Genomic DNA, 14,217 nt, shown 5'->3' with positions numbered 1-14,217 from the left:
TCAAACACTGGCTGACTTTACGTAAGGGAGATTACTACCCTTGACGATGTGCATAGGCCTCATCCAATCAAAGGCCTTAAAAGCAAAACTCTACCCAGAGTAGAATGCATATAAACTATGCATATAAAGTCTAAAACTAAAACTTGTATTAGAATGATGGTATATTTGGGTCAGAGATCCCTAATATAAAAGAAACCGATGAAAGTTGTTCAGAGCTTGCTGGAAAATATATTCGGGGGAACCATGAAAACACTACTTCAACCCATCATGTAATATTTATCGAATACTTAGTGACAAAAAACACTCCATTCTACTTGGTCAGGCATAAAAATGCTTGATCAAAACGGGCTTGTTTGTAGTGGTTAATGAACAATTTGTAAATGTAATTTCTCAAGAACGGAGCAGAATTTTCCAAGATTAATCTTACAGAGCAATAATTCTGGGTGATATCCAAAGAAAAAGGGGTCAGTGGTTAAATTTAGGGAATACTAAATTGTACACAGTCAATTGTGACTCTTCAAGGGAGATACATTATATTGTTTCCAGAACTAATTTCATCAGGGAACACATTCTTCCAGTATGCCCATTAATCTTATATGGCATACTGGACTTGAAGGCTAAGTCTCTGCTTTGCTCTTCACTGTTAACTGTGGGCCACTCATTTTTTTGGAGTTTCATTCTCATTTTTATCAATGATGTTTACATCCCAGAGTTGGTTTTGAAGCTTCAGCAAGGTACTTTTGGAAGTAAAAAAATAACTAAATATGTAGTGCATAGTTTGTTGCCTTTTTTTTTTTTCCTTCATGGTATCTGAAGAACTTTTCTATTTGAGGTTAATTTCCCATTTTGGAATCTTTGTGGGAGGTAAGACTGGAACCTTCTACAGAAGCTGCAAGGGGACAAGCATTTTATTTCCCAGTTACTGGCAGCTGAAGTCTTGAGTATTTGACCTCGGCTTAGTTAATGAAATTCTTTCTGCTGAGAAGACTTAGAATCTTGAGGCATGACCAGGGATGATTTTGGTTAATGGGACTCCACTTATATTTGCTCTAAAATATGCTCATCTCTACCATATAACTCTACATCTACCATGAGATAAATGTAAATTCCTTCAGGCAATTAGTTTTAGAAGGTTTCCTTAGCTTGTATTGGTTTCAGAGAGGTGCTTATTCTAAAACTATGATCGTTTTTTCAAAATAAAACCTGTCAACTTAGAACATTGATTTTTTTTCCCCCTGAGCAAAGAAAGCACATAGAAATAATATCCTCTACAGTGTACATGTGGTAAATTGAATTAAGCTGAAATCAGGTGTTGAGAATTTTGATCAAATAAATTGCTCTGAGGAGTCGTCTTTAGCAAAGATAAAAATGTTCAGACCACAGAGATTTTTATGCAAGGCAGCTATTACTTAATGCCACACAACCTGCAGCTGGGAGCACAAAGTTGTTCTCAGGAAGGTGGTGGTGGTGGTTCTTTAAGAAGTGAACTATCCCAGGCTATTTATGATAGAAGTCTGGCTAACTTTTCCTTAATGGTACCTATTAAGCCTGAGAAGCAATCAAGAAATGGAACTTAGGGTGTTGGGAATTTGAAAGTGGATACTTAATGTTGTGAATCTTCTTGAAAGACACAGCAGAGAGCTAGAAAAAAGCAGGGGTTCGTGAGGTTGGGCCTGCCTATCGCAGCATCTTTGTGAAAATCACAGGACAGAGCTGAAGATCAGCGTTGTAACATCCTCAGTAAAATTTATGGTCTGCATTATATTTATTTTTTATAGTAAATTATCAAACTTGTTGTATAAAGAAAATGTAGCTGATAAAAAGCAGGGAGTATCCTACTGGTCTCCCCAGGAGCTCTGGTTTTGCTTAGGTTAGGCCATGAGATATTCCCAGGTGGTTCCAACAACAGATCTATGAGAATAATGAAAATAAATGTTAGAAAAACTGCTAATGGGCAACAATCCTAATACCGCTCAGCAGATGTTTATAAGGTCTGGTTATTTTTATGTTAAAAGAGAGACCTGTCTAACATGACACATATTATCCACTATGACCCACCTGATGGGTCCAGAATAAAAATGTAAGAAATTCCCAAGACCTGTGTAGGAGGCCATCACTGTTATGTTAAGGTACATCATAGCTTTTCTTTCTTTCTTTGAATTAATGTGTGTAACTTTGTGCTCGCAGAATGAATGGTTATGGCCAAAACAAAAAAATGCAGCAACCAATAGCACATGAGCCTCCCTTGTCATGGGATTGAGAGAATAGTTTTTTTTAGTGACAAAGTGAGTTTTTGTCAAATCCCCCTCTACTTTGTAATGAATCAAATATGATTCCCCGCCCCCACCTTGGTTACCAAACCCACCAAGACTGGATAGCAAAGTTATACCATAGTTCTGTTTGCACAGTGTAAGCAATTCCATCTTTCATTGTCCTGCATTTATGCCTTTGAGATGGGAGACCCGTTTGTGCTTTCCTCACTAGTTTCTCTCATGGTGTAAGCACCTGCTTATGCTGAGTGTGATTCTGGTAGTGTTTTCTATCCAACTTGAGTCTGCAATGGGAGCCTATTCCTTTATCTGTTGGCAACCCAGGGAACACTCTTTCCAAAGCTGAAGGAAAAAGCTAACTGGCCTTGTGGGATTTATCAGGAGACTATAATTCTCTCTCTAGTGAGGTATGCCACAGTCAATTTTGGGGCTTGAAGAAAGAAAGTGATCAAGGGGACCAATAACGGTCAAGAGGACAACTCCGGTTTATAATATGCTTTTAGTTAAGAATGAAACTGCAACACACTGTTGGCTGGAAGCCCTGAATTGGAGGTGTACTTAAGGATGAGAACCCTCTGAAACCAAGGCTTCAGCTCCTCCATCTGCCGAAATACAGGCTTTCGTTGAGATAGAATGCAGAGCCAGCCACAGTTGGTTTAACGGTTTTAGGAACTGCTTCACACTCAACAGTATGTGCCCCTAGGAAGAGAAAACTTAGAAGAAAAGGGATCTATTCTAGAGCAATTTAAAACATGAAAAGACTGATGGATCTGGGGGAAACTCATTTGAGTTTAGATTCACGTTATACGTAGTCGAAACAATAGCAGCAATGTTGCTGGTAGGACTGCCATTTCCTAGGCATTTCTACACATCCCCTCCCTTTCATCATTACAACAAGGCGGAGACATACTGTAATATCTTTTCACAGAAAAGGAAACTGAGCTTTAAGGAGTATAATAACTTGCTTACAAAGATAGTTGGAGTGGGGGTTCTGATGTAGAGTGGGTAATTTCAAAAGTTTCCATGACCACCCCCATTGTCCTGCCTCTCAGGATGTTAATTTTCTTTTTTACCATTTTACATTCAAAGAGTTTACATTGAAAGCCTGGATATGATGGAATGATTTAATTTCCTTAGTCAATGATCTTTGCTTCCATATCATTTTGAGGAATGTTGTCAATAGAGCAAAATAACAGCCTTACAGCATTAAAAACCTCTGTTCAATGAAGGTCTGAAATAAACCTAAATGATTGTTTTCATCACTTTTAATCTCAAAAGTAATATCTTTAAAATGAATACAATTAAATCTGGAGAGAATAATTTTGTAATGTGCAGAGTTGAGGTCACCTTTGGTTTAAGGTATGGGGTTCTACTTTAGGCTCAACATCTTCACACATTTTTTAATGGGTGAAAGTGTAATATCTAAAATAAACAAGTGATAATACTTCAAACATGTTGCTTTAATTTGAAAAATGTCTCTTTCCTCCTAAGAACCCTGTTGTCTTTAAGACTTGGTGGACTCCGTCTTTAAACTGAGTCTTTAAACTTTGAATGTCTCAAAATTCCTGAAATGATCTCCATGTTGTCATTATCTTAGATGTGAAGTTGTAATGGATATAGTACCAAACTGGGGACCTGGATTCTAGGCCTGAATAGGTCAGAAGTTGGTTGTGTCTATGCGTTATAAGCACCTTAACTTTTCCATAGGCTTAATATTTTCACTGTAAAATGAGTCTGAATAGATGATAGTTAGAAAGGAGACTATTCAAATTGTTCTCAGATTTTTAAAATACAAATCTGGGTTCTTTGCTGCCTTTAAACTATACTTACCTAATACACACATGCATCAGGACTATAGGATATTTTTCATTTCAACATCAATCTGAAATGAAAAAATGTTATCCAAGTCATAAAGTATTTTGAGGACTGTTGCAGAAGGTATACACAAATTTGAACCTTGCTTAGGGAAAAAGATTCTTGTCAAAATGTAGCTTTATAGTAAACTTTTTATGAGCCAGCATTCACATTTATTTAATTTTATACTGTCTTTGCCCTTAGAATTTACAGTGTTCCAGGAAAAATAGACAAGAAAGAAAGGACAATAGTTAATAAGTGCCAATTACTGGGTGTGCCCAGAATAGTAAGGGCTAACAGAAGAGCTTGAGTCCAGGGAAGGATTCCCAAAGGAGGTAGGTGAGGCCTAAATTGAATCCTGAGACTTGATGGAAGATTTATCCAGGTTGGAGTGAGCATGAGGCAATCTGGGATGAGTCATTATGCGCAAAATCCTTGAGGTCAGAGCAAGCTGAATGTACTTGAAAAATTGCAAGTAGTTCAGGAGAACCAAAGCAGGAGGAACAAGCAGTAATGGTAGATCCAACTGGAAAGGAAGTCAAGGGTCCAAACTCTATTACAAAACAAAACTTTGGATGCAATGGAGATAGAGGAATGTACTAACTATTTTGTGTTTTACAAAGGTTATTTTGACCTCTGTATAGAGATGAGGGTGGGTGTGAGGCCTGGAAAGTGGGGGGACTGGAGATGGAAGACCAATTGGGACATTATACTGCAGGCAAAAGGTTGCCTAAACTTAAGTACCAATAATGTAGAAGTAAGTGGGGAGATAGAGATACTGAGGTGTTAGAATTGATAGGATTTATTATTGCTTGTGCCTCAACTTGTTTAAGTAAATATTAAAGGGCTGGGAGGAAAAAATTGGTAGGATTTGGAATTTGGATATATATGAAAAGTGATATCAAGGATCACTTGTTATCTTAGACAATGGGTGAATGGTGGTGATACTCATAAACTTAGGAAACACAAGAGGAGGTTTTTAAGGAGAAGATTTTGGCCATGTTGAAATTAATGAAACACTGATTTAATCTGGTTCAGAAGTGCCTTTTGCCATTCTTCTAGCGGCTGTGCCAAGTATATTTAGAATGGTCGAAAGAGGTAGATCCCTGGATATAAATGACTTGGAGTCAATGTAGCAGATGGGCATTATTTTAAAGGAAAAACATCTGTCAAAAAAATATAGGGCAAGGAGGTTTAATAAATTATATCCCAAATATTACAGAGTGACAGGACAAATACTCACACCAAGCATTGAGAATCAAAGTGAGTGCTGTTCTAACATGAAGTCCCAGAGGCCAGCTCATTAACCTAGCTGTGAGATTAGCGTAGAAAGAGCATCTAAAGGGCTAATGCAAACTGCAGAGGGTCTCCTCTCCCAGTGCTCCAAATAATCACATGTGTGCAAGTGCCTCCACTCCATTTGTCCCCCTCTTGTCTAGCAGGTTTCTGAAAGATTGGCTATTCAGCAGCAGCACTGCTCTACATTTGCTGGGTATAAAGCAAGAACATCGTTGTAAGCCTGCCTTTTCATCATTGTAATTGAAAATACAACGTTTTTAAATGGCCATATGTTATAATAAAAAAATCTGAAAAGCAACAACAAAAAAAGAGAAGCAATGGACTTGAAGCATGTGTTGTGTGCAATTGTTCAGTTTGTCTTGTATGATGTCAAAAAGGAAAGTGTGTATATGGATAAACAGATAACAAAAAGTCGGGAAGGGTTACAAAACTGCTGCTTTTTGACAGAATGTAAAAAAAAAAACAACTTAGTCCTTTTAATAATTGAGTGAGACTCAGCAAAATCTTTTGGTAACAACTTCTAAGTGAGGTAGTTTTATTTTTCTGGCATAAGGCAACCTAATTCAGCTGTTGCAGGTTAGTAGTAAAGAAAGGGACTGCTCAGTTGTTTTATGCTAAGCGTTTTAATGCTGAAAATGACCAAAATATTCTAGCAATCCAACTCCTCCAATTTTTATGTTTAGAATCTCACTTGGCTTGAATTTTCATGAAAGATAAACATGATCTATTTCTCAGCAGAATTTAAAGAATAGGCTTTTGCTCTTCATCTGGAGTTCTAACTTTAAAATTGCTACAAACAAGATTGGCTAATAGGTTTGGCTCTAGGGTGTGAATGTAGAAATTAGAAGAGAAATCAGAATCTCCCAGGATATTAAGCAGAACAACAAACAAGGTGATGTAGCTCAGTTTGGCAAACTAATTAGGACTTTGTTAGGTGCTATACAGGCAAAAACAAATAAAACTTCACTAAAATGTTAGTACTATGAGACCAAACTTGCCTAACTTTTAAGTTTTTAAATTCCAGCTAACATGCAGTATGATAATAGTTTCAGGTGTACAGTATAGTGATTCAGCACTCCCATATATCACCCAGTGCTCATCACATAGTGCTCCTTAATCCCCATCATCTGTTTAACCCATCCCCCTACCACCGCCTCTCTGGTGACCATCAGTTTATTCTCCATAGTTAGAGGCAAACCAAGAAACACTATTTTTCTTCCCCTCGCCATGCTCATTTGTTTCATTTCTTAAATTCAACATAGCAGTGAAATCATATAGTACTTGTCCTTCTCTGACTTACTTCACTTAGAATAATACTCTCTAGCTCCAACATGTTGCAAATGGCAAGATTTCATTCTTTTTTATGGCTCAGTAATATTCCATTGTGTGTATATACCACATCTTCTTTATCCATTCATCCATCGATGGATACTTGGACTGTTTCCATAATATGGCTATTGTAGATAATGCTGCTATAAACATAAGGGTGCATGTGCCCCTTCGAATCAATATTTTTATATCCTTTGGGTAAATACCTAGTAGTGCTATTGCTGGGTCATAGAATAGTTCTACTTTCAACCTTTTGAGGAAACTCTGTACTGTTTTCTGGAGTGGCTGCAGCAGCTTGCATTCCCACCAACAGTGCAAGAGGGTTTCCCTTTCTTCACATCCTTGCCAACACATGTTGTTTCTTGTGTTGTTGATTTTAGCCAGTTGTGAGATGGTATCTCCTTGTAGTTTTGATTTGTACTTCCCTGATATCCAGTGATTTTTTTTTTTTTGAGCATCTTTTCATATGTCTGTTGGCTATCCATATGGCTTCTTGGGCAGAAGACATGAATAGACTTTTCTTTCAATTTTTTGATTGGCTTATTCACTTTTTGGGTGGTGACTTATAAGTTCACTATATATTTTGGATACTAACCCTTTATCAGATGTATCACTTAAGACTTGGCTAACTTTTAAAAAGCCATTTTAGGTATAAAAGCTGCTATTGAGAAGAGAGACATTTTCTAGCTGGTAAAGAAAACCAGACCAGTCAGTGGAAATCATGAGGGTAATACTGTGGCTTAACTTGTAGAAGAAAGCTCTCATAAATGAGGCCACCTGGCAGTGAAATAGGCTACCTCTAGGAGAAAATAAATTGATTATAGACATTTACGTGTGGGCTGAATGACCTCTGGAAGGAATTAGTGGAGTGAAAAGTTCTACTAGATGATCTTTATAGTTTTTTCTGACATTTGAACTTTTGTAATTTCTACTAAGTTCTTAGATATTTTCAAATGTGCTCTAATAGAATACTAGAAATAGAAAAAATAATAGAATAAGATGACACTAAGCTTTTGTCACTTTCATGGTCTAAATGAAGATCTTTCAAGAATTTACATGAATTTGTCCAGCTTATAGAAGAGGCCTTCTAACTGACACTAAATTATCAGCCTAAATATTGACTTCCACTGTAGTTCTTTTTTTTGTGCTCGCTTCGGCAGCATATATACCACTGTAGTTCTTTTTATGTAAAAACACAAAAATGACAGGTCAAGAATGGATCATAATTGCTTCTTCCCCAACACATGACAAAATAAACAATAGTAAAATCAGCCAAATCTCAACAGCCACTGCCAGAGTAAGAAAGAAAATAATTTAATATCATGAGCTTCAGAAAGAGGTGAGCAAAGGAAGAAGATATTTTGGTTTGGTATAGAGTTGCTCTTAACCCTGCCTCTGTATTCCAGAAGTGGAATGGGTGAGACAACACAGTTCTTGGAATGATCACTAATACCACCAAATTAGCAGTAAAGTGAATGAAATGTTGTCTTTTTGACTCTTCTAAATAATTGATATGACTGCTGGGGAGGAATAGGTCAAATGGAGGATGTGAGTGGGCTTACTATATCTGAAAAAGGCCAACAGAACCTTTCCTCATGGAATAGGATAGATACTGACTTGATGGAGGACATCCTAGCTTAAAACATTGAACAAAATCTCAGAGCATGACCAGATCTATCTGCAGCGGACCTACGTGTCCTAAATTGGGCTCCCCTCCCCTCCTCTATACCTGCAGCCGGCATAAAGGTAGGACACTAAGTACCTGCCTCACACTGGCTTATAGGAGAAAGCCAGTAGGCTCAGAGGTAGTGAAAGGGATACACTAACAGACTACAGAAAAAAAGTCTGGCTGGAAATGCCTCTGTCATGCACAATGTAAAAAAATAAATGACCTGGCATCTATGCAAATTACATTTAAGGGACAGAAGGAAAGCTAGAGAGGAGAGGAAAAAGGGAAAGGGAATGGAGGAGCAGGGGGATTAACATTATTAACATTTAAAGAAAGATGAACCCAAGCTGATTTCTTTAGCTTTTAAAGTTTTGAAGCAAATCGATAGCATCTAAAAAAATTTAGTAATGAGAAATGACTCCATCTTAACTTTTAGAACCTCTTACTCTAAAGAAACATTAGTGACCGTTAATTTTCAGTTGCATTTTTTTCTTAAAACAAAATCAAATTTTCATAATTGAGAGAAGGTGTGTGATCCAGGTTTCTAAAAGTATTTCTATCTACTGATACCTATGTGCATGTACATATATGAAGTAAAATTCACAAAATATTTACCCTTACTGTGTGAGATGGACTCTATTTCTACCGTATTTTTTTTATTTTAAAAAGGTGTTAATGTTACAACCTTCAGTTTGAAAAACACTGCAGTGTACTTTAACACAAGGGTTTATGAATATAGGCAACAAAGTTTTGCAACTGCCTCAATTTGCTTTTACATTAGCATAACAAGGAAATAGTAATTGTCTTTCTCAGGAAAGTGTCAGGAAAAGTCTGCCACATAATGGCATTTCAGTAACAAAGGAATGAGCAAGTCTGAGTAAAATTCTTAAAATACTGTGCAGTGCTAAGTAGAGGGTTAGATTTTCTTACCTCTGAATCACAGTAGAGAGGAGGTGAGTTGATGGAACAGCACTTGGAGGCAAAGTCTGAGCGCTTGTCAATCAGCCCTTGGAGTTCCACGGCACTGGCATCAGGGAATTGTGCTCTTAATTGCTCTGCTAGTCTGAAAGACCATATTTATGTAAGGTTTTACTAGATGTATTTTATAAACCTTTCTGATGCAAGCTGATAACCCACTTCAGGTCTTTTACAATAGAAAAATGGAAATAGTTGCTCTTAAACTTCGGATCCATGGAGTGATTTTTAGCGACTCAGTTCGAGGTTAGAAAATGAAATCTCCACATCTCTTTTAAGACCCTAAAAGTAAACTTAAAATTTGTTGCTGGATTTGAATTCCAGTCTTTCCCCTTTCGTTTCCTCTGTTATATTAACGTGGATCCCTTCCTCTCCTATTCTTCCTGACTTTTCATCTTCTCTCCAGTGCTAGATTTCAAGCTCCTTAAAGAGTATTTCCCTCATGGAAATTTATGCCACCTTAATACTTTTTCTCTTCTCTCATTTTACACAAGTTCCCCTTAATGTGCCTACTTCTCAACTGGCTATGTTGGAGGAACACAAAGAAGGTCAGAAACTTTGGCTCTTGTTTTTAGCTCTACTATCAATTAACTTTCCATCTAGTTTTTAAGATGGCACTAGGACTTGAGTCCTCTGGATTGTCTGTAGAATCTTGGTATCTCTCTACTCTTATAATGGGCAACTCAGCCTGGTTTTAGGACCTTCTCCAGGAACTACTTGCCGGCCTAGTTGTGGGCAATGGGAGGTGGTAGAAACCCAAATTTATCTAGTTGCGGTAAGGTGGATGCTGGGAAAGGACAAGAGGGTTAGGGGGACTAGTTTGCTCATAATAGCATTACTGAAAAGAGTTGGTCCCAGCTGGAAGAAGAGGCAAGTCAGCCCAGAAGGAACTCAGAGAATGGAGAAAGAAAAAGTGTGGGTATGTGTGTGTACACTTGTGCAGGATTTCAAATACCTGGATGCAGTTGTCTCAATCTTTGATTTCATAACCCAAAGGTCAATTCTACTTCATTGCTATTTTTAATGTATTGAGATTATATAAATTGTCAGTTGCCCAAGGAAACACTGGGGTACAAAACTTGTATTATCTGTTTAATGTTATTCTATGCTGTTTTCTGATCATTGGGAAATAAGCATTTTGAACTTAAGGCTTTCACAGTTTTTCATTTTCTTTTAGAGCTTTGCTAAAGTAGGCTTCAGGGGGGGTCATTGAAGGAGGTGACCTACTTTTGGAATTCTTAGTTCTTTTTGTGGAGTTCTATCTGTGCTTGCTTTAGGCCTATGTTGACCAAGATGATTTGAAATGGATCTAAGAAATCTACTTAATGAAGTTGGGAATGCCATGGATCGTTAGGAACCCAGTAAAATTCATTTCACTAGTACGGCCTTTCTTCTCTTGAGAAACACGACTGTTGACTCTTGTACAACATTACTGATGATTATTTTCAATTTGTAAAGAATACATGCTGGTCATGGGTGGTATCACACTTGATTGAAAGTTGGGTTGTCTTGTCAGACACAATATGCCACGAGGTTAGGTAACCTTTTTCCGCAGTTTTACAGTTCAATTATGTGGCGACATCTACATAAGTTTTAGGGCAAGAATGTTGATGAACTCTGGGCTAATTTGGTGTTTTTTTGAATCAAGTTCCTGCAGGTCTTGTAATTTATACTTCTGTGGCTGTGTTCTAGTTGACCTCACCCGATACACATGACTTTTTCCCCCTCTGAAAAGAACTCCATTTCTTCCTACATAAATACTAGATTCTACTTTTTTAAACTCTTGATTGCACCTCTTCTTTCTGTTGCTCACTTAGCACATCTTAATCCTCACCTATACTCTGAGACCACAAAACCAAACTAATATTGATAAATGTAGACAAAACAGCTAGAAAAGTCCCTTACTTTTTCTTATACTCAGTAAAAGTGTTTTCTGAATAATCTGCACATAGTTTTTGTCCCTTGTCAATGAAAGAAGATAATTCCTTTTTCAGTTGAGGGCCCTGTAAGAAAACAATTACATACAAAATTATTTGTCTTGAAGCATTGTTCTAGAAGAACATTAAATCAGAATTCTGTTTAATGTATTAGTATGTGTGTTTATTATCTACACCAGATATTGACAAACATTCTCTACATAAGGCCAGATAGTAAATATTTTAGGTTTTGTAACCTATATATAGTTTCTTTTGTAATTACTCAACTCTGCCAATATGGCACACAAGCAACTATAAACAATGTGCAAACGAGGAGTAAGGCTGTGTTGTAGCGAAACTTTATGAACACTGAATTTTGAGTTTCACATTTTTGTCATAAAATTAAAAACCGTTTAAAAATAGAAGACCATTCTTTGCTCACAGGCCATACAGCACAGGCACTGGGTCCGATTTGGCCCATGAGCTACAGATTTCCAACCCTTGACTTCTACCAAGGTTGGTAAAGGAAATGTAGCGAGTGGTACCTGAGCATTCATACAGCCTGTAGCATCTTCAGAGTCACAGCATTCGGCAAGGCTTTTGAAGGTTGGCTCAAGTATTTTACTGAGGAATACTTCTGGAAGATGAGTTCTCCTACTTAGTTCAAATGTATACCTGGCATGAGAGGGAAAGGAGCGAATACTTTTTAACATGAGTAGATTTGTGTATGTGTGTCATGTTTGAAATTGGGTCTCTGTTATAAAGGCTGATCACCTGGCTTCTGCATCTTAATTAGAAATAAAAGGTTTAGGTAAAACTGACTCCAAATCAACAGGTTTGGGATTAATATTCTCATTGAAATGCAAATTATTAGTAGTTGCTTTGGAGCTATTCTGACTAGTTAATAATTAAAGCTTTATGTGTACTATATATACACATATGTGTATATTATATATAAACATCTATTTCAAATGCATATGGAGCTAGCTTTTGTGTAGCCATAATAAAATGAACACTACATAAAGCATCAAGTAGGTACTGTGAATGGCTTTTCTGTGGAAGTAGATTTGTGTCAATCCTTCCATTGTCTTATTCCATTGCTCTCTATGCATTTATGAAAATATTTAGACAAATATACATTAGTCTAAAGTTAGTCTAAATTCTGATCTCTAATATTGGCCATTTTCCGACTTGTTAATCCAACCTATCTGTGAAATATTTCTATGCCATGGATGTGCACATACTCGTAGCTTATGCAGCTCATGGTATATGAAACATATGGCCTATTCTAGTTCTTCATTGGATGAAAACAGATGAATGGGAAGAAATGGCAAACCTTTCATTTCTTTGTCACTTAGTGCTAGTAAATATCAATACTGTCATGAAAAAAATTACTCTGATCAACTCTACTTACTGATCTATGGCTTTGGCATTCCCTTTGTCACACAGGTCTGTATTTGTGGGCCACTCGATGGCTGGCAGCTCAGGTGTTGGGGCAGCTGGCAGGAAGTAAGCGCACACAAACACGTCCATGGGCGTTTTTTCTTGACAACAGTCCTTAAACTTAGAATTCTTTGTGGATAAGTTGTCACAGATTTTTACTGTGTATTCAGGCAGCTATAAAAGCAATTGTGAGTTTGTGCACTGTTAGTTTCCTGGTTGGCCTCATTAAAAATAAGCCTTAGCCAAAGATACAAATGTAGGGATCCGAAGGGGTACGTGCACCTCAATGTTTATAGCAGCAATGTCCACAATAACCAAACTGTGGAAAGAGCCAAGGTGTCCATCGACAGAGGAATGGATAAAGAAGATGTGGTACATATATACAATGGAATATTATGCAGCCATCAAAAGGAATGATATCCTGCCATTTGCAATGACGTGGATGGAACTGGAGGGTCTTATGCTGAGTGAAATAAGTCAATCAGAGAAAGACATGTATCATATGACCTCACTGATATGAGGAATCTCAGGAAACAAACTGAGGGTTGCTGGAGTGGTGGGGGGTGGGAGGGATAGGGTGGCTGGGTGACAGACATTGGGGAGGGTATGTGCCATGGTGAGTGCTGTGAATTGTGTAAGACTGATGAATCACAGACCTGTACCCCCGAAACAAGTAATACATGTTAAAAAAAAAAAGATAGTAGGAAGGGAAAAATGAAGGGGGGGAATTTGGAGGGGGAGACAAACCGTGAGAGACTATGGACTCTGAGAAACAAATTGAGGGTTCTAGAGGGGAGGGGTGTGGGAGGGGATGGGTTAGCCTGGTGATGGGTATTAAGGAGGCCATGTATTGAATGGAGCACTGGGTGTTATACACAAACAATGAATCATGGAACACTCCATCAAAAACTAATGATATAATGTATGGTGGTTAACATAACATGATAAAATAAAATTTAAAAAAATAAGGCTTAGGTAGGCTTACAAGCCTTGGCCTGGTATATATGAAATGTTCTAAGTCAGGTTATAGACAAACACCTATTAACACAGACCTGTTTTCTTAGAGGAAGAAGACCACGCAATACAATATACCTATTTCTAAAGAGGTCCAAAGACTTAGAGTAACCTTTATCTAAAGCAACTGTTCAAATTCATATCTGCTTGAAAGGATTAGGTAAATGAAAAATGGTGGAAAAAAAATTGACCCAGTTATAACAGGTATAAACATGAGCACTTCCTAATAATCTAATGCTTGCAATATTGTTCAATAGAACTTTGTGATGAAATGATCTCTATCTATACTGTCCAATGCTATTGAGCATTTGATGTGTAGCTAGTGGGGCGCCTGGCTGGCTCAGTTGGTAGAGCATGTGGCTCTTGACCTCAGGGTCGAGAGTTCCAGCCTCATGTTGGGTGTAGAGATTACCTAAATTTTAAAAAATTAAAAAAAAATATGACTAGT

General features: G+C 37.4%; 1 protein-coding gene across 1 annotated transcript in view; it reads right to left on the bottom strand.

Annotated features, from left to right (window-relative positions):
- Positions 1-4,122: 4,122 nt before the first annotated feature.
- Positions 4,123-14,217, bottom strand: part of GC (GC vitamin D binding protein) — a 29,787-nt gene continuing 19,692 nt past the window's right edge. The window contains exons 8-12 of the mRNA XM_028100635.2: positions 12,727-12,929; positions 11,858-11,987; positions 11,302-11,399; positions 9,352-9,484; positions 4,123-4,152 (exon numbers count right to left, since the gene is read on the bottom strand). Coding sequence (XP_027956436.1) covers positions 4,123-4,152; positions 9,352-9,484; positions 11,302-11,399; positions 11,858-11,987; positions 12,727-12,929 — 594 coding nt within the window. The remainder of the gene's footprint in view (positions 4,153-9,351; positions 9,485-11,301; positions 11,400-11,857; positions 11,988-12,726; positions 12,930-14,217) is intronic.

This window comes from Eumetopias jubatus, unplaced genomic scaffold (genome assembly GCF_037043125.1).
Source record: "Eumetopias jubatus isolate StellerSeaLion01/CBP00866 unplaced genomic scaffold, mEumJub1_p1.0 scaffold_2, whole genome shotgun sequence".
Taxonomy (NCBI): domain Eukaryota; kingdom Metazoa; phylum Chordata; class Mammalia; order Carnivora; family Otariidae; genus Eumetopias; species Eumetopias jubatus.
Note: the sequence above shows the minus strand (reverse complement) of the source record. Positions and strands in the feature narration are given on the sequence as shown.